Genomic DNA, 26,746 nt, shown 5'->3' on the forward strand with positions numbered 1-26,746 from the left:
TTGCCAAGAACAATCATAGTCATGGAGACCATGATCGCCCACCTCATATGACACAGCACATAATGATGATGTCATATGACATGGCACATAATGATGATGATGATGATGATGTGTAGAAAAAGTTTCCCCCCTTGAGTCCCTTTTAATTCTGCCTCTCTCACTTTAAACCCATGCCCTCTAGTTTCAAATTCCCTAACATTGGGGAAATAAACTGTGGCTATTCACCTTATCTCTGTCCCTCATGATTTTATAAACCTCTCTAAGGTCATCCATTGGGCCTCTATGTGCCAGGGGAAAAAGTCCTCATTTTTCCATCCTCTCCCTATAACTCAAATCTTCCAGTCCCAGTAACATCCTCATAACCTCTCCAGTTTAATGGCATCCTCCACATACTACAGTGCTCAGAACTGTATATAAAACACTCTAAGAGACTCCTGGATGGGTACCTGGAGCTAAGAAAAATAGAGGGCTATGGGTAAGCCTAGGTAGTTCTAGGGTAAGGACATGTTCAGCACAGCTTTGTGGGCCGAAGGGCTTGTGTTGTGCTGCAGGTTTTCTATGTTTCTATACCAATGTCTTGTACAGTTGTAACAAAATAGCCCAAGTCCTGTACTCACTATCCTGATTGATAAGGGCAAGAATAACACACACAAAATGCTGGAGGAACTCAGCAGGTCAGGCAGCATCCATGCAGAGGAATAAAGAGTCAATATTTTGAGCCAAGATGCCTGACTCTTTATCCCACTCTGTAGATAATGCCAGATACACTGAGTTCCTCTAGCATTTCGTATGTTACTCTAGATTCCCAGCATCTCTTGTGTTTATGATAAAGGCAAACATGCTAAGCACCCTCTTCACCATCCTGTCTACCTGTGTCACCATGTTCAAGAAACTGTATGATGACAGCATTTAAAAAGTATTTTGTTAGGTACATAGATAAGGAAGGGATAGAGGGATCTAGGCCAAATGCAGGAGTAGATGGAGACCTGGGTCAGCAGAGATAAGCTTGTTTTGGCGCAGTATGACAATTATTCTATTCTATCCTTTCTTTAATTTTACTCTGTCACTAACCTCTTTATTTATCCACAACATTGTAAAACTTGAAACTATCATTTTGTGGGATACAATCTTCTAACTACATAAATCTTGAACATACTCAAAGTACAGTATATTATTATTGAACTTCTTAAATTATATCCATACAAAATCAAAATAAAATCAACAAATTTGTAAATTGCAGCCAAGTGTGTAATTTTAGTCCTTAGGAAAACAGTTAGCACTGCATCTTAGAAAAGGATGTTTATTGGACAATCGGCTAGGAGGATCTACTGTGAAAATGTATCAACAACTTAAGAATATATTGGCCTTCGACTGAATGTACAACAGAGTAACCAACAATGAAAGTTTAAATCATAAGGACAAGTTGCATAGAAGACTGAAGTGTAAGCTGATTAAGGTGCCTAAATTGTTAAAATGGCCAAAGGGAATGAAAAAAAAAGGAACATAATTAAATCAGGCATTAAATCAGGAAAGGTATGAAGAAATACTTTTCCACACAAAGGGCAGTGGAATTCTGTATTTCTCTCTTCATAAAGGGATGAATGTTCAACTAATCTGGGCTTTTATTAAGAAAAAAAAATAGAATTGCTGGCAGGCATCAAGCAAACTGGTCAATAAAGACAGGAGGTTTGGATCAGTCACAATCTAATTGAATACCAGAGAGTGGTAATGTGATGGTTAAGAGAGCAACTGAAATGGCCAGTTACTCAATTAGCCTCCAGAGACCTGGACTTTTGAGCTAGAGATACAAGTTTGAATCCTACCAAAGCAATTGGAACATTTGAATTCAACTAATTATAGATATGAAATTAAATAACAGTATTGATAAAGAGACCATGGAAAATAACATTAGTGAGATTCAAGGTGCAAAAATAGCCCATTCTTTCTCCTCTACATAAATAAAAATAAATATCTGCAATAAAAATATCTCACCTTAATCGGTTTGCCGTTGGTTTGAAGCCACAGATTCCACAGAATGCAGCTGGAAAGCGTATGCTGCCACCAACATCAGTTCCAATTCCAAGGACGGAGCCCCCTGCCGCGATCAGGACAGCCTCCCCACCTGATGACCCACCAGGTGTCCGCTTGACGTTTAACGGGTTGACGGTTTGGCCATAAATAGGATTGCTGCATTCATAGCTGTAACAGGAAATAAAGCATTCTCTCATGGGTGAGCGGCAAATATAATAGATGGCAGAAACCTGAGATTACTTTCTCACCCCATTGATATTTCAAAAAGACTGCTATAAAATTATTGATTGGTAGGGGCATTCATAAACATTCAATTCAGTGTGAGCGAATTGGCAATATTGGCACCACATTCTGCCACACATTATTCTGTAAATTTATATACTCACCCATGATTTTTCAACCCATGTGGCAATGTCACCATTTCATGAGCCGTTCCTTTTCATTGAGATTGGAAATGTCAATGGTACAAGAACAGAACTGCAGGCAATATAACCAATCTATTCCTCTTGAGACAGGCTAATAATAAATATTCGTCCAACAACGTCACAGAGAACTGAGTGTTTTTGATTTCATTGTATGTTTTTATGTGGTACTAGGTCTTTGGTGGGAGATGATAGCTGCTGGTTTTATTTTCTTTCTCTATTCCTTAGAGGTGATAACTGCCGGTTTTATTTACTTCCTCCACAATAAAAGCAATGTAAGAATGAATACGTTGCTATTGCTGGGGAGGAACTGGAGAGAGATATCAGGGAAGTCGATGCTCACAAGGACGTATGAAGTGTGACACCAATATCAATTGCGGTAAAATACTGTAGATCGTTAACTCCACACTGAATGTGGTTTTTGTTCAACAAGAACAATTTTCTGCTCTCTATGGCTGTTCCAAGAAATCAATTTTTTCAGCACCTAACAATTTTTATGTGACAATTCTCTCCAAGGAATCTCTAACAGTAAATCTCCAAAATGGCGCATTCTAAACCAGTAAATTCCAACTAAATGCATAAGATTCCCATGACTTCATCATCCCTTCTAAGTTTCCTTTCCCTCCAAGCAATATTCTAATTTGGACACTTTGGTGCTGAGTCAAAACCCTGGAAGCACCTACCTACAGTGTTGTTGGAGAATATTCGTTCACAATGTAGAATGTAACTCAGGAAGATCAACCACCACCTTTCTCAAGAATTCTAGGAGTAGGCAATACGTGCCTAAATGACTCTGCCATCTCTCTCACAGGGATACCCCTGCCCTCTATCAAGGACATTTCCAAAAGGTGGAGACTCAGGAAGATGGAGTCCATCATTAAGGACCCTCGTCTTCCAGGACAGGCTCTCGTCTTCTTACTATCATAGGGGCAGTGGTACAGGAATCTGAAGACTCACACTCAACATTTTAAGAAACTGCTTGTCCCCCCTGAACAGTGCATGAACCCATGAAGAAGTGTGATGGCTGTTAATGCAAATGAAGCATTTCACTCTCCGTTTCAATGTACACGACAAATAAACTTGTATCTTTCCTCTTTTGCACTATTTACTTACTTCACTTTTTACTTCTTGAAAGTAATTACTTTTATGACTTGCACTGTACTGCTGCCGCAAAAAAAAACAAATTTCACAATTTATGTCAGTGATAATAAACCCGATTCTGAAATGCTATCCTTTCCTGCGATATCTATATTCCACAGGTAGTAAAAATATATAAACATATTGTTAGTTTTTAAAAAATGCTAACTACAAACGTAGTTTCTACGGAAAGTAAAATGTTGATGAAAATGCTGTATTTCATGTTTTCAAGGTTTGGATTATTTAGTGGCAGACTCACAAGGTAAACAGATGACAGGCACTGAATTAGATCAGTTTAATGTACCTTAATCAGTGCTGTTCAAAATGTGTTCACAGATGCCGGCATGGCTATTTACATGATAGATATTGCACTACCAGTACATAATTTAGGAACTCAAATTGTACAGGAAATTCAAAGCCTTTTCAAACACTTCACATGGGCAGCTCAGTAGTGTAGTGGTTGGCACAGCACTTTGCGGTACAGGTGACCCAGGGTCAATTCCTGCTGTTCCTGTAAGGACTTTGCACACTCTCCCCGTGACTGTGCGGGCCTCCTCTGGGTGCTGTACTTTCCTCGCGCAGTCCAAATATGGACGAGTTGCTAGGTTGATTGGTAATTGTAAATTCAGTGATCAGGCTAGCATTAAATTGGGCAGCGTGCCTTGAATGTCTGGAAGGGCCTAGTCTGGGCTGTATCTTGATAAGTAAACAAACATAGCAACAAGACCTATTACGGATATAAAAGGTACATTGGAAGCAACATTACGAACATTTTACGGTTATGAAATCATACGAGCCATGCAGAGCAGAAACAAGCCCTTTGCTCCACCGAGTCTGTGTCAACTATCAAGTACCCATTACCAGACTAACTGTATCCTAACGCATTTATTCCCCCCACATTCCCAGGTCTCCCATTCATCTACACACTGGGGGCAGCAACAACAGTGGCCAATTTACTAACCAACCCACCATAGGCGGCCTTAGCTATGTTTCACCCGTTTCAACTGAAATGGGCCCCGCCCTCCCAGGGGCCCCCGACTGACATGCAAAAATTTAATGCACAGCTCCCAGACGCCACAATATTCTCCTGCTATTGCCAGCCAAACCACTAGTGGGCGCTCGCTAACTGACATCTGAGAAAATACATTAAAATATTTACTTCACTTGTAAACATTGCTCCTAGCAAAGAAGGCTACTTTTCAATGAGAGGAAAATGAAACGCTCCTATCCTAGTGGTGCTGAAAAACGGAAAGTACAAGACAACAAAACAAAACGTCTAAATAGTCTCCCAAAAATTACACCTTTCTTTGGTCCAGCATCTATAAAAGGCCCGCCGACTGCAGTTGCTGCTGCACCATCATCACAGCATGGGGCTGCAGTGCCAAGTGACATTGTAAGCAGTACAGGAGATGTTGATAATCAGAGCAATGAAAATGAGAAGAACAATTCTACTCAAACAGAAGGCGATAATGAAGATCAAACTTTGTTTGATGAACAAGCACCACAGCATGATGACAGTCCTACAACTGAGACAGGTGAGGGAGATGCCGCCACCAGCCCACCAGACAGAGAGAAAGCCCCACTAACATTCACAGAGACCGATCCGGCACGTTGGCCAACGCTTATTACCAGCGACCAACGGATCAACATTTTTAGGAGAGGTCCCGTTCAGTTAGAGGACATTAACTTTCCACAGAGCCAATCACGCCGTCGTTTTACCAAGGACAGATATCTTATGAAGATGAAAAATGGAGAAACCATTCGTAGGTCATGGTTAGTGTACTCAGAATCATCTGATTCAAACTTCTGTTTCTGCTGTACCCTATTTGGCAAGCGAAATCACAGTCTCACTTGCGGAGGTTTCAGAGTGTGGGAGCGACTCATTCTCACACTCCTGGATCATGAGAAGTCAAATGCGCACCGTGCCAACGTGGATAGCTGGCGCGAGCTGGAAACGCACTTAAGAGCGCACCGTGCCGTTGACAGCACGTACCAAGAAATGCAAATGCTGGAAAAAAACACTGGAATGATGTCATGAAGAGGTTCATTGCCATAGTCTGTCACCTTGCAGAATAAAACCTTGCTTTCCGTGGCCACAATCCCACCCTGCATGAACCAAATAATAGGAACTTTCTAGGTCTGGTGGAGCTGCTTGCCGATTTCGACCCAGTGATGAGCGAACATGTCAGATGAGCAGAGAAGAAAGAGATTGCTGAAAACTACATGGGGAAAACCATACAAAATGAGTTAATCACACTTATTGGAGACAAGACACTGGAAACGATGACAGAGAGAGTAAAACAATCACATTACTACTCGGTGATAATGGACTGCACCACTGACGCTGCACACATAGGGCAGCTCTCTGTGATACTGCACATTGTCACATGCTAAGTAAATGTCAGAGCTACTGTTGGTGAGGATTTTGTCAGTTTCCTCCCAGTGCTTGACACAACAGGTGCAGGCCTAACCGATGTTTTCTTAATGCATATGGAGAAGTTAGGATTAGATATCTCAAAATGCAGGGGGCAGGCCTATGATAACGGGAGCAATATGCGGGGGGAAAATAGCGGGATGCAGAAGAGGGTGCTAGATATTAACAAAAAAGCACTGTTCATGCCATGCGCCAGCCACAGCCTAAACCTAGTCATTGTCGATGCTGCAAAATCAACAGTGGAGTCTGTGGGTTTCTTTGGGGTGCTGCAAAGTCTATGCACACTATTCAGCTCATCGACACAGAGATGGAAGCTTTTCAAGGAGAACGTGCTACAGATGACCCATATCCAACACGCGATGGGAGTGCCGCGTGGAAAGTGTGAAAGTCCTGAGCTACCAGCTTCCCGATGTTGGCAATGCGCCCCTGTCACTGATTGAACATGCCACACAGAAAGGTGACAGTGAAACCACATCTACAGCTAGAGGCCTAGAACAGGAGATCATGTCATGGAAATTCCTGCTGACTGTTATCATCTGGTACAACGTTTTACATGAGGTAAGTCGTGTCAGCAAACTGCTCCAGAGCCCACAAGTGGAAATCAATGTGGAATATGTTCTGAAATTTCTCAAGGAATACAGAGAGAACGGCCTTTCATCCACCCAAACAGATGCCAGAGACATAGCTGAAGAGATAGGGATGCCAATTGTCTTTCCAGCTGTAAGAATCAGAAAACCAAAATGCCAGTTCCAGTACGAGTCCCAAAGTGCAGATCTTTCCCTGACAGTGGCACCCGAGGAACGGTACAAGTTTTCCTTCCACTAGTGGACTCTGCCATCACAGGCATTAGTGAGCGCTTCAAACTGATGGAGTCATTTTACAGTCTGTTTGGCTTCATATACGGAAGAGAGGAAATGAAAAAAGCCACCCAAAGTCGCACACTGAAAGACAGCTGCGTAAACAGGGAGAGGACATTTGGTGATGTAGATGCTGAGGACCTTTTGCGCGAGGTGTCGGCTGCTGTCAGTGCCATGCCTGCAAAAGTAACCACTGGCCTGCAGATTCTGAGCTACATTTACAGCAACAATCTGGTTGAACTGTATCTTAACTTCACCATTGCTCTAAGACTCATGCTGTCAGTGCCTGTGACTGTAGCGAGTGGAGAGAGAAGTTTTTCGAGGCTAATGCTCATCAAAATGCATCTGAGGACAACCATGCTCCAGGAATGTCTGTCAACTCTTGCTCAGATATCAATTGAGCACGAAATAACAAAATCGCCGGACAAAGATGAGCTCATTAAAGCATTCTCAGCACTCAAGCACAGGAGGGTGGTGAAGTTCTAGTGGTAAGTCTTTTTACACATTTTTAGCAGAAATAAAGTTCATAATTAAAATAATAAAATAAACCACATATTTCACTCAAAATGTGTATAGGCGATTAGGCAGCGTTTCCACAAATTGTACTTTCTCTCTCTCTCACTCTCCTCCTGTTGGTTCTCCAGGCCTTGCGTAAGCTGTCCGTGGTGCTGAAAGAGCGCGAGACGCAGTTTGTTGTAAACTTCCAGTAGTTAACTTTCAGACACTGTTCATTGAATAAATGAAGTGTGAAGTTTCATTAAATATGACATTGCTTTTGTTATTAGTTTAATTAGAGGGAAATTGTTTAAGCTGTCCTTATGTCAGCTGATACCTAACACATAGTGCCATTCACTGCAGACTAGTTGCTGAGAAGGGCGAGGCTTCTCACTCCAAAGCAAAAAACGTAATTGTTTCAGTTTTTAATTAAGAGAATTGTTTGGATTATATATTGAGCTGTCTGTCCATTATGCTGAAAGTGCACATAATGCATCAACGTTTAAGTTCGAAATTATACCATATTGATGCAAACCAACTTGAATATTCGTTTTTTTCTTTCTTTTTTTTGGGAAGCGGGGGTAGGGCCCCACATTAACTCTTGAAACGGGCCCCCGGATGCTTAAGGCCGCCTATGCAGCCCACACATTTTTCAAATGAAGGAGGAAACGGTAGGGACAAATTCTATGCTGACAGCAGGAATGAAACTGGGCTGCAAAACCTGTCCCAAATTAGCCAGCATGACACCATTATCTCTTTTTAAAAAGACGGTTAATTGGAAAACAATATGCAAGGCTGACACACTATTTAGTCCAATAGTTCAGTATTATTCAAATAGAGTTTATTCAATAGTACCTAAATAATGTCTGAGGAACATTGGTTTTCACAAACGGAATTGCTCCTTGTTTCTTCAACACCTGAACTATTACACAATCTTCATCGACAGGTTTATTTATAAACTTCTTAAGTCCACAAGTTGAATCATGACCCTGTAATAAAATAAACTTAGTACCTTTTAGTTAGGTTGCCATCATTGGTTTACATGAGATATTGACTGGATCAATAATCATTGACTAAAATGTAACATATTCCTGCCCTGCATTGTAGATCGAGATAAAATTACATTCTACTCGTCATTTTACATTTTACAGTCTGATAGAAGAAGACAGAAGGCCATGGAAGAAAGAAAAAGGGGGGAGGAGCACCAGAGGGAGGTGATGGGTGAGCAACAAGGTAAGGTGATAGATGGAAAAGGGGATGGGGAATGGTGAGTAGGGGTATTACTAGAAGTTGGAGAAGTCAATGTTCATGCCATCAGGTTGGAGGCTACACAAATGGAATATAAGGTGTTGTTCCTCCAATCTAAGTGTGGCTTCATCATGACAGGGAATGGGAAGTGGAATTGAAATGGGTGGCCACTGGGAGATCCCGCTTTTTCTGACGGATGTAGGTGCCTCGGTGAAGTGGTTTCCCAATCTACATCGGGTCTCCCTGATATACAGGAGGCCAGACCGGGAGCACCGGACACAGCATATGACCCCCAACAGACTCACAGGTGAAGTGCTGCCTCACCTGGAAGAACTGTTTGGGGCCGTGAATGGTAGTGAGGGAGGAGGTGTAGGGGCAGGTGTAGCACTTGTTCCACTTGCAAGGATAAGTGCCAGGATGGAGGTCAGTGGGGAGATACAAATGGACAAGGAGTTGCGTAGCGAGCGATCCCTGCAGAAAGCAGAAAGTGGCAGGTAGGGAAAGGTGAATTTGGTGGTGGGATCCCATTGGAGCTTTTTATGTATTAATACAGGGTAAGCTCGTTGCTTCAAACTTATTCCCAACGTTCATCTCTTTTCATGAAAGCTTGTGGGCCTGTCTTAGAATGGTACAGCAAAGTAACTGACCCTTCAACCCTCAATGCTGTGCTGAACATCCAATTAATTAATCAGTAATTAGTACCTAATTCCTTTCTGCATGCGCAATGCCCATTCCTCTCCACTTTGCACATTCATGTGCCTATTTAAGAACATCTCAAAAGCCTCTATCGTATTTGCCTCCACTACCAACCCTGTCAGCGCATTTCAGGCAACCATCACTCTCTGTGCAGAAACCGTGCCCTGCACCTCTCCTTTCAACGTCTCCTCTCTGACCTATGCCATCTAGTATTAGCCATTTAGACCATGGAAAAGGATACCATCTATAGACTCTACCTATGCCTCTCATAATCTTATAAACATCTACCAGGTCTTTCCATAGCAAATGCCGCCCCTGAGAAATAAGCTTGAGTCTGTCCAAGTTCTCCCCATAGCATATGTCTACACAACAAGGCAGCAGCCAAGTAAACTTCTGCACACTTTCCACAGCCTTTCTCTAACGGGGCAACCAGAACTGAATTCATATTTCAGATACAGCTTCACCGGAGATTTATTAGTTGTAACATAAGACCATAAGGCATAGGAGCAGAATTAGGCCATTCAGCCCTTCGAGTCTGCCCCGTTATTCCATCATGGCTGATCCCAGACCCCACTCAACCCCATACACCTGCCTTCTCGCCATATCCTTTGTTGTTCTGACCGATCGGGAAACGATCAACTTTTGCCTTAAATATACCACAGACTTGGCCTCCACTGCAGTCTGTGGCAGAGCATTTCACAGATTTACTACTCTATGGCTAAGAAAATTCCTCCTTGCCTTTGTTCTAAAGGGTCTCCCCTCAATTTTGAGGCTGTGCCCTCTAATTCTGTATACCCCGACCACAGGAAACATCCTCTCCACATCTACCCTATCTAGTCTTTTCAAAATTTGGTAGATTTCAATGAGATCCCCACACATTCTTCTAAATTGCAGTGAGTACAGGCTGGCAAAGCTGCCAAACACTCCTCATATGTTAACTCCTTCATTCCCTGAATCACTCATGAACCTCCTCTGGACTCTCTCCAATGACAACACATCCTTCCTGAGATATGGGGCCCAAAGCTGTTGACAATACTCCAACTTTAACTTCCTGATCACTCAACTCAAAGCCTCAACTAATAAAGGCAATGATACCATACACTTTTTTGTACCACTATGTGTATGACTTATGCAGCCACTTACAGGGAATTTCACGACACATGCCAGTGATAATAAACCTAGTTTTGAGCTGCAGACCTAGACCTCAAGATCGTTCTGTACATTAACACTGCCATGAAATGTATATTATCCATTTACATTTGATGCTCATGATTCTGCTTGGACCATTAACCTCAAGGGCTTCTGTGAGGCTAATGACTATAAGATTAGCTGTCCTTCACATCCCTACCTTGGTCACGCTAGAGGCAGGAAACATGTTCCCGATGTTGGGGGAGTCCAGAACCAGAGGCCACAATTTGAGAATAAGGGGTAGGCCATTTAGAATGGAGTTGAGGAGAAACTTTTTTCACCCAGAGAGTTGTGGATCTGTGGAATGCTGTGCCTCAGAAGGCAGTGGAGGGCAATTCTCTGGATGCTTTCAAGAAAGAATTAGATAGAGCTCTTAATGATAGCGGAGTCAAGGAAAATGGGGAGAAGGCAGGAACGGGGTACTGATTGTGGATGATCAGCCATGATCACAGTGAATGGCAGTGCTGGCTCGAAGGGCCGAATGGCCTACTCCTGCACCTATTGTCTATTGTCTTCCCCTATCATAACTTCTGTCTTTGTCGAGAGCAGGGGTTCCTTTTATATGCCATGGATCCCTACTATTAACCGAGGGGTCTGTTGTCCCCAGGTTGGGAATGCTGGTCTGGAGAAGGAGAGCAAAAGAATCTGCTGAAAACGTAAATAGATCTTGGACATAAAGCATCTGTGCTAAAACTGAGGAAGATGGGGAGATAATGAAGCAAGGCCACATGTGGAATGAAGGAGTGAGGGTCGCAGTTGAATTCTTCTCTAAAGGATGTAATACAAGTGGATTGTTTATAGTGAGCAAGTGAAGTAAGATGTGCAGAGTGTTATTGCTGAGGAAATTCCACTTTTTAATCTGTGAGGGGAATAAACCTCTGCTTAAATTGTAGCACTATCCTGTGGTCAAAGCTGGTGATTTTGGCCGTATCAGACTTTGTTCAAGTCCTTGGAAGCCAAGCGGCATTTGGGAGAATGCTATCCCTTCCTTGCCTGATCCCATGCCAAAAGAACCTTAAAAAGCCATGAGTAAAACTGATGACAACCCTAGGGAGAAGACTCTCAGTCTGGGCACAATTGTTTCCAGCCTTCTTCAATCAAGATCGTAACCCTTCTGTTCAAGATGCTGTCCCTCTTCTGAATAGGGGCTCAGACTGACTCTGGAAACCAGACTGTTGGATCCAGGTATGGTCATATGAGAGCAGCCCATCAATTGTACTGAAGTGAAGCCTGGTAGTTAAAGTCAACGACCCCTCACATTCCAGCCTCAGGGATGTTATTCTTGCCTGGATCGGCCTCATGTTAAAATTGCTTTAAGTGTTAGATTTTGATAGTGTACTAGTTCATCCATTACGATACCACTAGTCACAAGGCCTTTTCCGGTGACAGAAGAGATTAGTTACACTGGTAAAACAGCAAAATAATACCGCTGGAAATGTGAAATAAAAATGTAATGCTGGAAACATTCAGCTCACGAGAGCCACTGTAAAAGATGTGTAAATTGGAATAGCATTAGCTATACTGTTTATATTGCTCTATATATTGCCTTTAAAAATACTGTAAAATTTTGCATTGCAAAAAGCAATTTTATGGAAAGGGAGAAGAACAACTGTTAGTTTCCATGCTAAGTTTTCTTTGTCTCCTCTCAGTCAAAAGGTGCGCATTCGATCCTGGTTTGTAGACTTGAGCACAAAACCATGGCTTGCACTATTGTGCAGAATTGAGTGAGTGGTGTACTGCCAGAAGCGTTGTCTTTGAGCAGACAAGTGCACGTTAAAGGCCTGTCGACGTTATTTTGAAAAACAGCAGAGGGAGTAGTAACATCAGTTTCCTAGCCAATATTAACTCGTCAATCAACATTGCTAAAACAGACTTTCAGAATCTGAGTTAAGTTTGTGTAAACTGGCAGCCTCATTAATTACATTACAATGACTGCACTTTAACAGGACCTCATTGATTGCATATTATTTTGTGACAACCTCTGCTTGTAAAAGATTCTGCTCAAATGCACACCCTTTCAGTATTTGGTTGTATTTGACAGGGATTTCATGATAAGAGCAACATTGAATTTCCAGTTAGAGGATTCTAAAACTAGAGAGCATAGATTTAAGGTAAGAGAGGGGAAATTTTAAAGGGAGCCTGACATTTTCACACTGTAAGTGGTGGGTATGTTGAACAAGCTGTGATAGATTCAGGTATAATTACAAAGTTTAAAAAACATTTAGACAAATACATTATAGGAAAGGTTTAGAGCAGGTACTGTATTCCAAACCTTTTTCATGCCATGGACCTCTACCATTAACAGAGGGGTCTGTGGACCCCAGGCTGGGAATCCCTGGTTCAGAGAGAGATGGGTCAAATGCTGCAAATGGAAGTAACTCAAGCAGGCACCTTGGTTGTCATGGATACACTGGGCCAAAAGGCCTGTTATTGTGCTGTATAACTCTATGACTACATAATCTAATGACAAGGCAAATGTTGCGACATTATGTAATGTATAACTGCTTAATCTTGTTACACTATGCTACATCAAAAATACACAATGAAATTTTAGTTTCCTCAATGAACTACAGAGATCAGGAAATTAGCCTGTGTAGTAAGTTAACAGACTTCAGTTAAGATGCAGGTAACAGCATTGCATTTGGCCTGATGCGTTGCTAGGGTAAGAAGAGGAAAGAAGTCGTCACTGATGGAAGTGCAGGTGCAAAGACATTGGGATAGGATATGATTAGGTTTGGTAATGGTGATCTCGTAGTAGTACAGGTTTGGCAATGCTCAATGCCAAAGCTCATTCATGAATACCTTACAGATGTCAGAAAGTGATTGAATCCTGCGTAAGGAGATTCTGGCAAGAGAATGAATAACTTTTGAACGTAAGGGAAGAAAACAAAAGCAAAAAGCTGATCATTTTCAATCAACAAGTTATACGTACTTTGATGCTTTAAAGGTCTTCTTGACTTTTTCACTTAACTTAAGCAAATTGTGCATACAAACCCAAACTAATTCCAAAGAACTATAACACTTAATAACCAATGCTTTTCCCATAACATTTCAAACCTTGAGGCTAATATTCTCCTTGATGCTGATGGGGATTCCGTACAGTAATCCCTCCTTCTTATCTTCCAATTCCAAGAGTTGTGTTTGGCATTCTGGAAGAAATTCTGTGATACAGTTGAATTTTGTTGTGGCTTCCAAAGCCTGTCGAGAGAACAATATAGAAATACCAATTGAGCATAGCCACATGTAAAAATTCTATTTTTAAAATAAAAAAATACGACCAGAACAAATCTGCATGCCTTCAAAGGTAGCTCTTTTTTTATTATGTTTTAATTCTGCCTTCTTACTTACACTCACAAAATGTATGGGAATTGCTGATCTTATGGCATGGTGCAGTATAAAGAGCTTTGTCACATATCATCATCATCATTCTGCAGGTCGCTCTTTTATGAACATAGAGTACAGGACATAAAACATATAACATAGGAACATGACTTTGACCCATGATGCCCAATTCAATTAATCCCTTCTGCATGCACATCATCCCTCAATTTCCCTCCATTCCCTGCCTGTCCGCGTGCCTATTTAAAAGCTTCTTGAATGTCACTATTGTATCTGCTTCCATCACCACAACGCATGGCAGCATATTCCAGTCACATGTCATACTCTGTATAAAAAGCTTACAACTCACATCTCCTTTAAGCGTTCTTTCTCTCAGCTTAAAGCTACGCCCTTCAAGCATATGACTTTTCTACTCTTGGAAAAGGATTTTCGCCACCTACCCTATCTACACCTCATAGTTTTATGAAATAATCACGTCTTCCCTCAACCTCTGATGGTCCAGGGAAAACAATCCAAGTTTGTCAAACCTCTCCTTATAACTAATATCCTCTGGTGCAGGCAGCACCCTCTCCACATCCGTCTAGTAATAGGGCAACCAGAACTCCATTCAGCACTCCGAGTATGGCTAACCAACTGCATCCTCACTTTTCGATTCTTATAGTCTATACCCTAGCGATGAAGACAAACATATAATGATGGTCATCCATCGAACCTGACAATGACGGTCGCTCTAGTGCAGCTTTTCTGTTATGGAAAGCTCGGTCACAGTGAGAGCACGGGAACTGTCCTGAGTCAGATGGAGGGATTGCTACTGCTGCCTTTTGGCACTCTCGGGCATCCAACATGTCTGCATGATGCCTCTCCTCAACGTTTACGTGGGAGATACCAAGGCATTCCATCCAGTCCAGTCTTGTGTGCCATTGCTCCAGTTGCTTTGGAGTTGATCCTCTTGTAAGGCCAACCTTAGCCCCTCTTGCCCAGAAATAGCTGTCTGGGGTTCTGGAGTCCTCCATGCATATGACATGTCCTGTCCATCAAAGCTGGGCTTTTAGGATCATGGCCTTGATGCTCATGGTCTTCACTCTGTCAACATTTGTGACTTGTCCCTGCCAGCAGATACCTAGCATCTACCTCAAGCTACGAATGTGGAAGCACTCTAGCTGTCTAAGATGTCTTCTGTAAACAGTCCATCTTTCACAGCCACAAAGGAGACTGCTAACGATGACGGCATTGTACACCTTGAGCTTTGTTGATAGATGAATGTTGAGCTGGTTCAACTTGCATGAACACAGGCGCCCAAGGTTCTGGCTGGCTTTGCAAATCCTGGCATTGATTTCCTTGTCCAGGTAGCCATCACTAGAGATGATGCTGCTCAAGGACCTAAATTCATTTACTGCATTCAGTTTAGTTCCCTCATTGGGCAATAGCAGAAGTAGGACTTTCATCTTTACCAGGCTGATTGTGAGGTGAAGAGATGAGAGGCTCCTGCAAAGCTGTTGACAATGAGTTGGATATCAGGCTCTGGGTGGGCCATTAGGGCACAGTCATCAGCATAAAGCACCACAAGGGCAAGCTTCACAATCGTTTTTGACTTAACATTCAGATGACGCAGGTCAAAGAGTGATCTATCAAGCCTGAACTTCAAATACACTCCTTGTTCAAGGTCTCTGATGGCCTAGCTCAGCACACATGTGGAGAATAGGTTAAAAAGCATAGGGGCCAGCACCCACTCTTGCGTCACACCGTTTGAAATGAACAGCTCTGAAGCGTCTCCGTTTGAAGGATGAGGCCAGTCATATTGGCATAAAAGAGGCGAATGACATTGATGAATCTGCAAAAGCATCCCAGCTTTGACAATACTGTCCACAATGTTTCTCTGTTGACTGTGACAAAGACTTTGGTTAGATCTATGAAAACAGTATACAAGTTCAAATTTTGTTCTATGCATTTTTCCTGAACCCAGTGAAAATTATGTTGACGGTGCTGCGACCGGAGGGAAAACTACAGTGCATCTCAGGGAGGTTCTCTTCTGATATGCTGCTGATTAGATGGTTAAGAATTATATGGGCCAGAAACTTACTGGCAATGAACAAGCTAAAGGTGCCTCGGTAGTTACCACAGTCAGCTTTGCTTCCCTTGTTTTCCAAGAGCGAAATGATCGTAGCATCATTGAAGTCTTTAGGCATGTCTTCTTCCCAGGTGCTTGTAAGAATGCTGTGGAAGGTTTTGATTGCAAATAGACTTGGTGACTCGAAGATCTTGGTGAGAATTTCATCCTGCATGTGGTGGGAGGGTTATTCATTTATTTATTTTTGATACAGTGCAGTGTAGGCCCTTGCAGCCCTTCAAGCAACCCTACAAGGTCGATTAACCGGAACCTAATCACGGGACAATTTACAATGACCAAGTAACCTACCTCGCACATCTTTGGACTGTGGGAGAAAACCAGAGCAGCAGGGGGGTACCCACAGAATCCATGGGGAAGACCTACAGAGACTCCTTACAAAACGGCGCTGGAATTGAACTCCAAGCTCCCCGAGCTGTACTGGGTCACGCTAAGCGCTACACTACAACAGCGCCCATTTGCCAGAGCTCGTTTGAGCAATGGCTTTCCTCAATTCATCCAACATACAAGGAAATTCAAGGGTGTCAATAAGAGGTTTCTGCAGGATCTGGTCAAGTGGAACCAGCTGAACATCAGAGGGCCTGTTGAGCAGGTAGCTGAAGGATTCCCTCTACCTGGCGTTGATGCTCTTCTTCCTGAGCAAGGTTGTGCTGTCTGATAACACGAAAGGTATGGTGCCTGGTCATATGCGGCTTGAGGATTTCCTTAGTAGCACTAATGAATAACTTGAAGTTCTTGGTGTCAGCATATCACTGGACCTCTTCTGCTTTCTCCTCCCACCACTCATCCTGCATTCTGTGCAGGGAAGCCTGCGTCTGGCTCTGGAAGTGTTTGAAGCATCCTGTCATCGATAAAGGCCTTTTTGCTTCTCTGCCAGTATCTTGGCAATGTTCTTATCACTTTCTTCGAACCAGTCTTTGTGATGCCTCCTTTCAACCGGAGCATCAATATTGCTGATCCCGTCACCACAGTTTTAAATATCTTTGTGTTGTGCTTCCAGTGAGGGGTCCATGAGACATCAGCTTGTCACCAAGGCTGGCTGCAAATTGCTCACAGTGTTCAATTTCTTTCAGCTTTCTGATGTTAAAACACTGTCTAATGACTTCTGGCTTCCTGTGATGCACAGGAACAATGTGTAGTGTACCTGCTTTAACACCTGATCTCCTTGATTTGCCACTTACCTGGAGGTATGGTCTTGAACCTCAAGATCCCTCTGTACATCAATACTGTAAATGGTTCTGCCATTAACTCACCAAACTTACATTTTACCTTTCAAAATGTAACATCTCACACTTGCCGTTTCTTACCTTTACAACTCACTCTGTTAGTTTCTGGCTAGACAGAAACTGTGGAAGAGAAAGGTTTTGGTAAATGACATCAATAATCTGCAGTGAACCTGGGGGTGTGCTGTGACCTCACTAGTTAAATCTGGCTCCCTTCTTGCAGGAGTTTGCAACTAGCATAGCAGAATCTATCAGGGCTACCCATTCTGCTCTGGGTTCTAGCACCTTCTCCACCCTGGACAGTCATGTATTGCAAGAAGAGCACCTTGCCCTCTACCAGGACGATAGCACTCGCTAGCCATTGATCAGAGTGCCAGAAATCTGCCAATGACTGAGAAGCTACTGAGACACTACAGTCTGTAGGAACACACACAAGACAGTGTAGAGGTTAGCGCGACGCTATTACAGCTCAGGGCGTCAGAGTTCAGAGTCCAATTCCAGCACCGTCTGTAAGAAGGTTGCCCATCCTTCCCACGAGCTTGTGGGTTTTCTCTGGGTGCTCTGGTTTCCTCCCACAATCCAAAGGCATACCGGTTAGTAGGTTAAATTGTCCTGTGATTAGACTAGAGTTAAACGGGTGATGCAGCTTGTTGGGCTGGTAGGGCCTGTCCTGCACTGTATCTCTAAATAAAATAGATAAAGACAATAAATAAACGCTGGAGGAACTCAGCAGGTCAGGCAGCATCTATGGAGAATAAAAAACTGTCAACATTTCAGGCCATGATCCTTCATCAGAACTGGAGAGGAAGGGGAAAGAAACCAGAATAAGAAGGTGGGAGGATGGGAAGGAGTACAAGCTGGCAGGTGATGGGTGAAAGCAGGTGAGGAGGGAGGTAGGTGGGTGGGGGAGGGGGATGAAGTAAGAAACTGGGAGGTGATTGGTGGAAGAGGTGAAGGGCTGAAGAAGAAGGAATCTGATAGGAGAGGATAGTGAACCATGGGAGAAAGGGAACGAGGAGGGAGGTGATGGGCAGGTGAGGAGAAGGGGTATGACAGAAGCCAGAATGGGGAATGGGAAAAGAGAGAAGGGGAAAGGATAAATTACTGGAAGTTAGAGAAATTGATGTTCTTGCCATCAGGCTAGAGGCCACCCAGACGGAATATGAGGTGTTGCTCCTCCATCATGAGAACGGCCGCATCATCAGTGTGGAGGAGGCCAAGGACGGACATGTCAGAATGAGAATGGAAAAGTGGGTGGCCACCGGGAAATTTCACCTTTTATAGCAGACGGAGCAAAGCACTCTGTGTGACCTGACCTGCTGAGTTCCTCCAGCACTTTGTGTGTGTTCTGCAAGATTTTCAGCATCTGCAGAATCTCTTGGGTTTACGAATTCCTACAGACTGCAGCTGGGGCTTTTGCTTACCTGATCTCCTAAAGGTCACTAGCAGCAAACCTCTCAGGAAAAACCATGCCTGAGCCACAGAGCCTTCTGCCTCTCATGCTCAAACAGCTGACTAAGTGCCTCTCAGGAGTGGTAAGATATCAGTTATGAACAGCAGCTAACACAGTTAGTCCTGACGAAGGGTCTCGGCCTGAAATGTGGACTGCACCTCTTCCTACAGATGCTGCCTGGCCTGCTGAGTTCACCAGCAACTTTGATGTGTGTAGCTAACACAGTAGTTAGATTATTAGATTGCTGCCTATTCTGCAAACCCAATCTGGCACCAAACGTTTTTGTGAAATCCTTGCAACACTATTAGCACCAAACATCTATGCAAAGGATGAAAACAGGAGACTGACGGAGCTCTGCGGCTGCCTGCAGAGTCACGTTACAATAATTGTCAGTCACCTTAGGAGAGACATGGAGAGCACCTGAGGGGATGGAAAGGGGCTTCCATACTTGTGATCTAAAGTGAAAGGCGGCGTTTCTCTTACTTTCTCCATGTAGGCATGCAGTACGTAGCTTGCTGATACGTCCCCTAGTTGTATTGATTTACAGAGATCACGAAGCGAGAGAAGGAGTTCATGGTCAATTTTTGTTTGGAAGGTATCCTAGAGAGAAAATAGAATGAGTTGGGTTATATTATTTTCTATCAGTTTCTTTAAATATCAGAAGGACAAGCCCAGAGTCTGTGTATATAGGAACATGGATGGTGTTACTCTGTAGCACCAACACTGTTTCCAGTAATTCTAGGTATTTCTGCATTGGAAAAGAAAAGAAGACTACATATGCTGAAAAATGGTGGGAAAACATCCATCAGAAAAGGAATTCTGTCCCCCAGTCCACCCCATTATTGGAATTACACACTGAATGTTACTGTCCTTCAAAATGGTATCAGGTTGTGTCCACTTGAGGGAGCAGGAAAGGTCTTGGTTAAGCACACTTAAGTATCTTGAGTGGGACCTGAGCCCATAACCTCTGGGTCAAAGGTTTAACTGCCATGAAAGAACTGTCATTAGCTAGCAGGCAATTAAGTCATACCTCAGAGAAAGTTGTTTCATCATAAGTCTAATTATTTCATATACCCTTAGGTCTAGTCAGCTGACAAAATGAAAAGTAGATTTAGATGAAGTATTAAAATTTCCCTTTGGTTACAATTCCACTTACAATGTCAGAAATTACAGTAATCATTTTGGGCAAATGCACTTCATTTTATGTGAATTTAACTATTTCAAAATGTTAATTACTTTATTTTCCCATTTGGGTCAGTGCAGAGAGATGCCTTCATATTTATACATAAATTTAAAGAATCAGGTAATGATGGAATGAAGAATGAAGAATTAAAGATTAGCTTTACTTGTCACACGGACATTGGAACATACAATTAAAGGCCTTGTTTGTATCAAACCCAGTCAGTGAGGATTGTGCTGAGCAGCCCAAAGAGTGTCTACACTTCCAGCACCAATATCGCAGGACACAACTCACTAACCCTAAGCTGCAGAATGTGGGAGGGAACTGGAACACCTGGAGGAAACACATACAGTCACCGGGACAGTATACAAATCCCGACAGACAGTGGTGGGAATGGAACCCTGGTCTTATAACTGGCACTGTAACAGTATTACACTAGCCATTACCCAACTGTCCCACCCTTATGCTACTGAAAACATAGACTGCACAAAATGAGGTAAAATAAATACTATATCCCGTGAATGGTACAGCAATAACAAAATATGAAGTTGAAACAATTTTCACACCCTTAGGGATCTGACACCAAACATGTCCAATCCAAGTTGAGTTAAGCAGTATGTTGAACTACATGACCAAAACAATAGCATATACATCAAGTGGTAATCAAAATGATATTCCTCAGGTGAGACCATAGTGTTTAGTTGTGTTTGTCAAGTAGTAAGAGAGGTTCAAACAATGGAGATAGCACAAAGGAAAGCTAAGAGACTAATTTCTGAAGTAAACATGAGAATAAGTGGACTTTTCTGTTTATAAAGGAAGTGTATGGGACATGATTGTATGAGGGGTGATTGATAAATTTGTGGCCTAAGGAGGTAGAAGGAGTCAATTTTAGAAAACCTAGCACATTTATTTTTCCTACATTTACACACTTAGTCCAGCAGTCGTGGAGCATACGGATCCCTTCTTTGTAGAAGTCGGCGTCTTGGACCTCCAGAAGTGGTCCACAGCAAGGGTGATTGATAAGTTTGTCGCCTAAAGCAGAAGGAGATGAGGAGAAACTTCAGACTTTCTTCATTTTCACTCAAAGAGTTGAATTGCGTGTGCATGTAACAAGAGCTGTAGAACTCATCTCCTTCTACCTTAGGCCACCAACTTACCAATCACCCCTGCTGTGGACCACTTCTACAAAGAAGGGATCTGTATGCTCCACGACCGCTGGACTAAGTGTGTACATGTAGGAGGGGACTATGTTGAAAAACAAGTGTGCTACGTTTTCTAAAATTGACTCCTTCTACCTTAGGCCACGAACTTATCAATCACCCCTATTACAGCGGCATAGAATATCGCTAAAAGCATTAAAAAAAATAAACTGTGAGAAGAGAAACGATCGCTTCAAATTACTACACTATAATTTTAAAATCACTGTGAAGAAATTCTAATTGCAGTATGTTGGAATTATGTGATGTCAGCTTGTAAAAAGAATACTAGATGCAAAAATCTAAAATCATTTAAGAAGCTATTACATTCTGGGGTGAGGAAGGCATTAACTGGAAACTAAAATGGGTGATATGGTGCTTCCTCGTTCAGAATTAGCAGCACAGCCACATAGTCATAAGCCCAACGTCATACAGCAGTCAACTGTAAGATCAGGGCTCAGCTCAAGAAATGTGTGTGTTCTCTCTGTAACTGTGTGGGTTTCCTCCCACAGTCCAAAGACATATGGGTTAGGCTCTGTGCGTTGTGAGTACGCTGTATGCCCACACCTGCCGGCTGCCCAGCACAATCCTCACTAATCTGATTTGACTCAAACAGTGCAGTTCACTGTATGTTTCAATGTACATGTGACAAATGTAAAGGTAATTTTTTTAAGGTTATCTTTTAATCTTGTATATTCTTTAACTGGGCTGATATATAGAAATTCTGGCCCAAAATGGATCGAGCAAAGTGGTACAAATAATACTTCCCTGTGAGGAAAGCATGCAGTAGTCTTTGATCCCAACAATCTTGATAAGATGCAAAATAATATTTCTGAACTTACAACTGCATAATTATGAAGATAAAAGACAGAAAAGCTCTTTGAGCCTGCTTTGCTATTTAATAATAGTATGGCTCATCCTGTAACTGAAATCCTTTTTTCAGCCTTCATGTTCCTTGATCTAATTAGAGTTTAAATGGAAAATCAGACTTAATCTTGAACCTATTCAGTGGCTGTGCATACATAGCTTTCTGGGATAGGGATTGCCAAAGATTTATAAACCTCTAAGTAAAGAATGTTCTCCTCATCACAATCCTCCATGGCTGGTTCTTTAACCTCAAACTATAGATTCATATTCTAGTATACTTACAACTTGATTAGCTTTAAAAATGAGGGTGAGCACAATATGGATTTCAAACATAATTTAACCTGTGTCGTTGTTTATGTCAAGAAACGTGTGATTTTGTCAAAATAAATTTTGGTGGATGGTCAGGAGACATGGGACATGCGTGATAAGGAGTCTACAAAAGCCAAAAGCCACACACCAGGCGGTTGTGAGCAGTACAGTCGTACAAAAACACCTGAAATGTGACCTTAACGAGGACTTTTAAATCAACTCAAATGCTTATATGCCAGTTTTTTACGTTGTGACTGTACTTTGAACTTTGCGGCAGAGATTACAGTAAACAATGTTCAGGTCCAGGAAGGTTTGGTGACTGACATAATCTGCCCTACCCCAATAATACAATGATAACAAACAGGCAGAAAACTTGTTTCCTGGCTTTTCTGATCTTGTACAAATTATTGAGGTCAGCAACACTTCCACATGGTGAATGACTTCTGCGGCAAGAACACAATTGAGGTACACTTATGCAAGATGACAGTGGTAAGCTAGTGGTAGAAGGTAATCTTAATGGTATGATATGGGCAAATGCTGGCACATGTGGGTAATGAAGCATTTGTCTAAAGGAAAAACAAATTCCTTCTCCAAATAAAGTTGGTGATTTTATAATTCCTCATGCTGAATCTGAAAAGAATGTGGATTAGGGGCAATCCATCCCATGCAAATATACAATTCTACAGGGTCATTCTCCCAAATGAAGACAAATTGTTTTCAAGATGTAAACAGCCAAAAAAAAAGGCTGGGTTACCAACCCTACCTATTTCTAAAGCTACTAAAATTCTCAGCACACTCCAGATGACAAATCTGTCCACACAACATTGATAATCCCCAGAATCATTTTTGATAACTATGGATATTTGCCAGCAGTTATCCACTATTTCACTATTGTTCAAAAGATTTATTTAGGAATATAATTTAATCATATAGACACAAGAAAACGCTGAAATCCAAACAGGGACTTCTGTTGATAACCAGGAAGATGCTAGAAGTCTTAAGCTCTTACCATTGTTTTAATCCCATCCATAATGGTTCTCATGTCTTTTAAAGATTTTTCCCTCCTTGAGCGAACTTTCAAAATCAATTTGCGACAGTTCCTCATCTCCAGCCATCTCATCAGTTTCAAAGATAGGATAATGGAGATTGCAATAATAGAGATGAACTACAGGGAAATAAAATTGGTTTGAAAATGGGACATCAAAATAAGTACAATGGCTAATATGTTCATTAGTTTTTCACACAGCTATATTCTGTAATGATTTTGAATGTGGCATCTTAACAACAGTAGACTCACTCCCTGAACACAGCAACATGCCAAAAACAAATCACCGAACAAACTACGCAATATTTTTTGCAGCTTTTCCCAATGAATATTTATATTTTTGTCCTTTTTTTTCCTTCACATTAGACACTGTTTCCTGCTAAACTGATGGGCAAAAGGCAATCACAAGTACTGTAACTGGGGACTGTTCAATTGGGCGTGTTTCAAACTGGCTAATTTATTATTAACAAATTAAAGTTAATTATATTTAACGCTTAAATTTTATTCTAACACCAAACTTAGCTTAAAAATTAGATTAGGTATCTATTTAGACCACAAGACCATTAGAAGTAGGAGTAGAACTAAGCCACTCAGCCCATTAAGTCTTCTCCACAATTCGATCGTGTCTGATTTACTATCCCTCTCAAACTCATTCTTCTGCCTTCTCCCCGTAAGTTTGACACCCTGACCAATCAAGAACCTATCAACCTCTGCTTTAAATATAATCAATGACAAGACCTCCGTAGATCATAAGACCATAAGGTATAAAAGCAGGATTAGGCCACTTGGCCCATCGAGTCTGCTCCACCATTTCATCATAGCTGATCCATCATTCTTCACAGCCCCAATCTCCTGCCTTCTCTCCGTACCCCTTCATGCTCTGACCAATCAAGAATCTTTCAACCTCTGCCTTAACTGTACATAAAGATTCACCACTCTCTGGCTAAAGAAATTCCTCCTCATCTCCTTTCTAAACGGACATCCCTCTGTGTCCTCTGGTCTTAGACTCTTCCACCATGGGAAACTTGCTCTCCACATCGACTCTATTGAGTAATTTCACCATTTGATATATTGCAATTAGGTCACCCCCTCATTCTTTTGAATTCTAGTGCATACTGGCCCAGAGCAATCAAATGCTCTTCATATGAAAAGCTATTCAATCCTGGAATCATTTCTGTGAACCTCCTTTGAACCCTCTCCAATGTCAACACATCTTTTCTGAGAAAAGGGGACCAAAACTGTTCACAATACTCCAAGTGAGGCCTCACCAGTGCTTTATAAAGCCTCAACATTACATCCCTACTTGTATGTTCTAGTCCTCTTGAAATGAATGCTAACATCATACATGCCTTCTTCACCACAGATTCAAATTGCAAATTAACCTTTAGGGAACCTGCACAAGAATTCCCAAGTCCCTTTGTGCCTCAGTTTTTTTGTATTTTCTCTCCATTTAGAAAATAGTCAATCCTTTCATTTTTTTCTATCAAAAGTGCATGACCATACACTTCCTAACATTGTATTCCATTTGTCATTTCTTTGACCATTTTCCTAATCTGCCCAAGTCCTTTGCAATCTCTCTACTTCCTCAAAACTACCTGCCCCTCCATCTATCTTCATATCATCTCCAAAATTTGAAACAAAGCCATCAATTCCATCATCCAAGTCATTGATATATAACATAAGTAATCCCAACACAGATCCCTGTGGAACACCACTAGTCACCAGCAGCCAATCAGAAAAGATTCCTTTTATTGCCACTTTTTTCCTCCTGCCAATCAGCTACAGCTTTATACATGCAATTACCTTTCCTGTAATACCATCAGCTCTTAACTTGTTAAGCTGCCTTATGTGAAGCACCTTGTCAAAGGCCTTCTGGAAATCCAAGTACACAACATCAACTGATTCTCATTTGATTATCCTACTTGTTATTTCTTCAAAGAATTCCAACAAATTTGTCAGGCAAGATTTCCCCTTGAGGAAACTATGCTGACTATGGCCTATTTTATCATGTGCCTCCAAGTACCTCGAAACCACATCCTTAACAATCAATTCCAACATCTTCCCAACCACTGAGGTCAGACTAACTGGCCTAAAATTTCCTTTCTTCTGCCTCGCTCCCTTCTTGAAGAGTGGAGTGACATAGTTCCCTGTGGTATTGAATTCCACAGATTCACCACCATCTGGCAAAAGAAATTTCTCTCAACTGTTAGAAATGGGCATTGCTCCATACTGAGGCTCTGCCCTCTGGTCCTAGGCTCACCCACTACATGAAACATCCTCTCCACATCCATTCTGTCTAGCCTTTCATTACTCGATAGGTTTCAGTGAGAACCCCCTCGTTCTTCTAAACTCCAGTGAGTACAGATCCAGAGCCATCAAACACTCTTCATACTTTAACCCTTTCATTCCTGGAATAATTCTTGTCAATCTCCTCTGGACCCTCTGCAGTATATCTTTTCTTAGGTAATGGATCCAAAACTGCTCACAATACTCTGTGTGGTCCGACCAATGCCTTATAAGGACCTAGCACAATATCCTTACTCTTATACTCTAGTCCTCACAAACTGAATGCGAGTGTTGAATTTACCTTCCTTCTAACTCAACCTGCAAGTTAACCTTTATTGAACCCTGCACAAAGACACCCTTCGCAACTCTGATTTTTGAATTTTCACCCCGTTTAGAAAATAGTCTGTGCTTTCATTCCTTCTACCAAAGTGCAAAACCACACACTTCCATACACTATATTCCATCTGCCATATCTTTGCCCATTCTTCCCAGTCCTTCTGCAGACTCCCTGATTCCTTAACACTACCTGCCCCTCCTCCTATCTTCATATCATCTGCAAGCTTGGCCACAAAGCCATCAATTCCATCATCCAAATCATTCACATATAACGTGAAAGGAAGCGGTCCCGATACCGACCACCGTAGAACACCACTTGTCACCAGCACCCAACCAGAATAGGCCCCCTTTATTCTGACTCTTTGCCTCCTGCCAATCAGCCAATCAATCTTCTATCTGTGCCAGCATCTTTTCTGTAATACCATGGGATCTAATCTTGTTAAGCAGCCTCATGTGCAGCATCTTGTCAGAGGCCTGCTGAAAATTGAAGTAACCAACATTTTCTAGCTCTCCTTTGCTTATCCTACCTGTTATTTCAACAAAATTGTCAGGTAAGATTTTCCCCTTGAGGAAACCATGCTGATTTTGCCCTATTTTATCATGTACCTCCAAGTACCCCGAAACCTCATCCTTAACAATCAACTTCAACATCTTCCCAATCACTGAAGATAGGATAACTGGCCTATAATTTCCTTTAAAACTGCCTACTCTCAATAACCCTTCACAGGGACCACAGCCCTCCATACCCCTATCATCCATGCACCTATTCAAACTTCGCTTCAATGTTGAAATCAAGCTTGCATGCACCACTTGTGCTGGCAGCTCATCCCTCACTCTCATGACTGCCTGAGTGAAGAAGCTACCCCTCACATTCCCCTT

The 26,746-nt window shown here is 42.0% G+C and overlaps 1 protein-coding gene across 1 annotated transcript in view; it reads right to left on the minus strand.

The window, feature by feature from the left end:
• The window catches only part of LOC140206297 (fatty-acid amide hydrolase 1-like), a 56,541-nt gene extending 33,282 nt beyond the window's left edge, over positions 1–23,259 (minus strand). The window contains exons 1-5 of the mRNA XM_072274628.1: positions 23,210–23,259; positions 19,132–19,248; positions 13,566–13,706; positions 8,232–8,365; positions 1,993–2,199 (exon numbers count right to left, since the gene is read on the minus strand). Of these exons, the coding sequence (XP_072130729.1) occupies positions 1,993–2,199; positions 8,232–8,365; positions 13,566–13,706; positions 19,132–19,248; positions 23,210–23,242 (632 nt within the window). The 5' untranslated portion in view covers positions 23,243–23,259. The remainder of the gene's footprint in view (positions 1–1,992; positions 2,200–8,231; positions 8,366–13,565; positions 13,707–19,131; positions 19,249–23,209) is intronic.
• Between the last annotated feature and the right edge of the window lie 3,487 nt (positions 23,260–26,746).

Source organism: Mobula birostris, chromosome 12 (genome assembly GCF_030028105.1).
Source record: "Mobula birostris isolate sMobBir1 chromosome 12, sMobBir1.hap1, whole genome shotgun sequence".
Lineage (NCBI taxonomy): Eukaryota > Metazoa > Chordata > Chondrichthyes > Myliobatiformes > Myliobatidae > Mobula > Mobula birostris.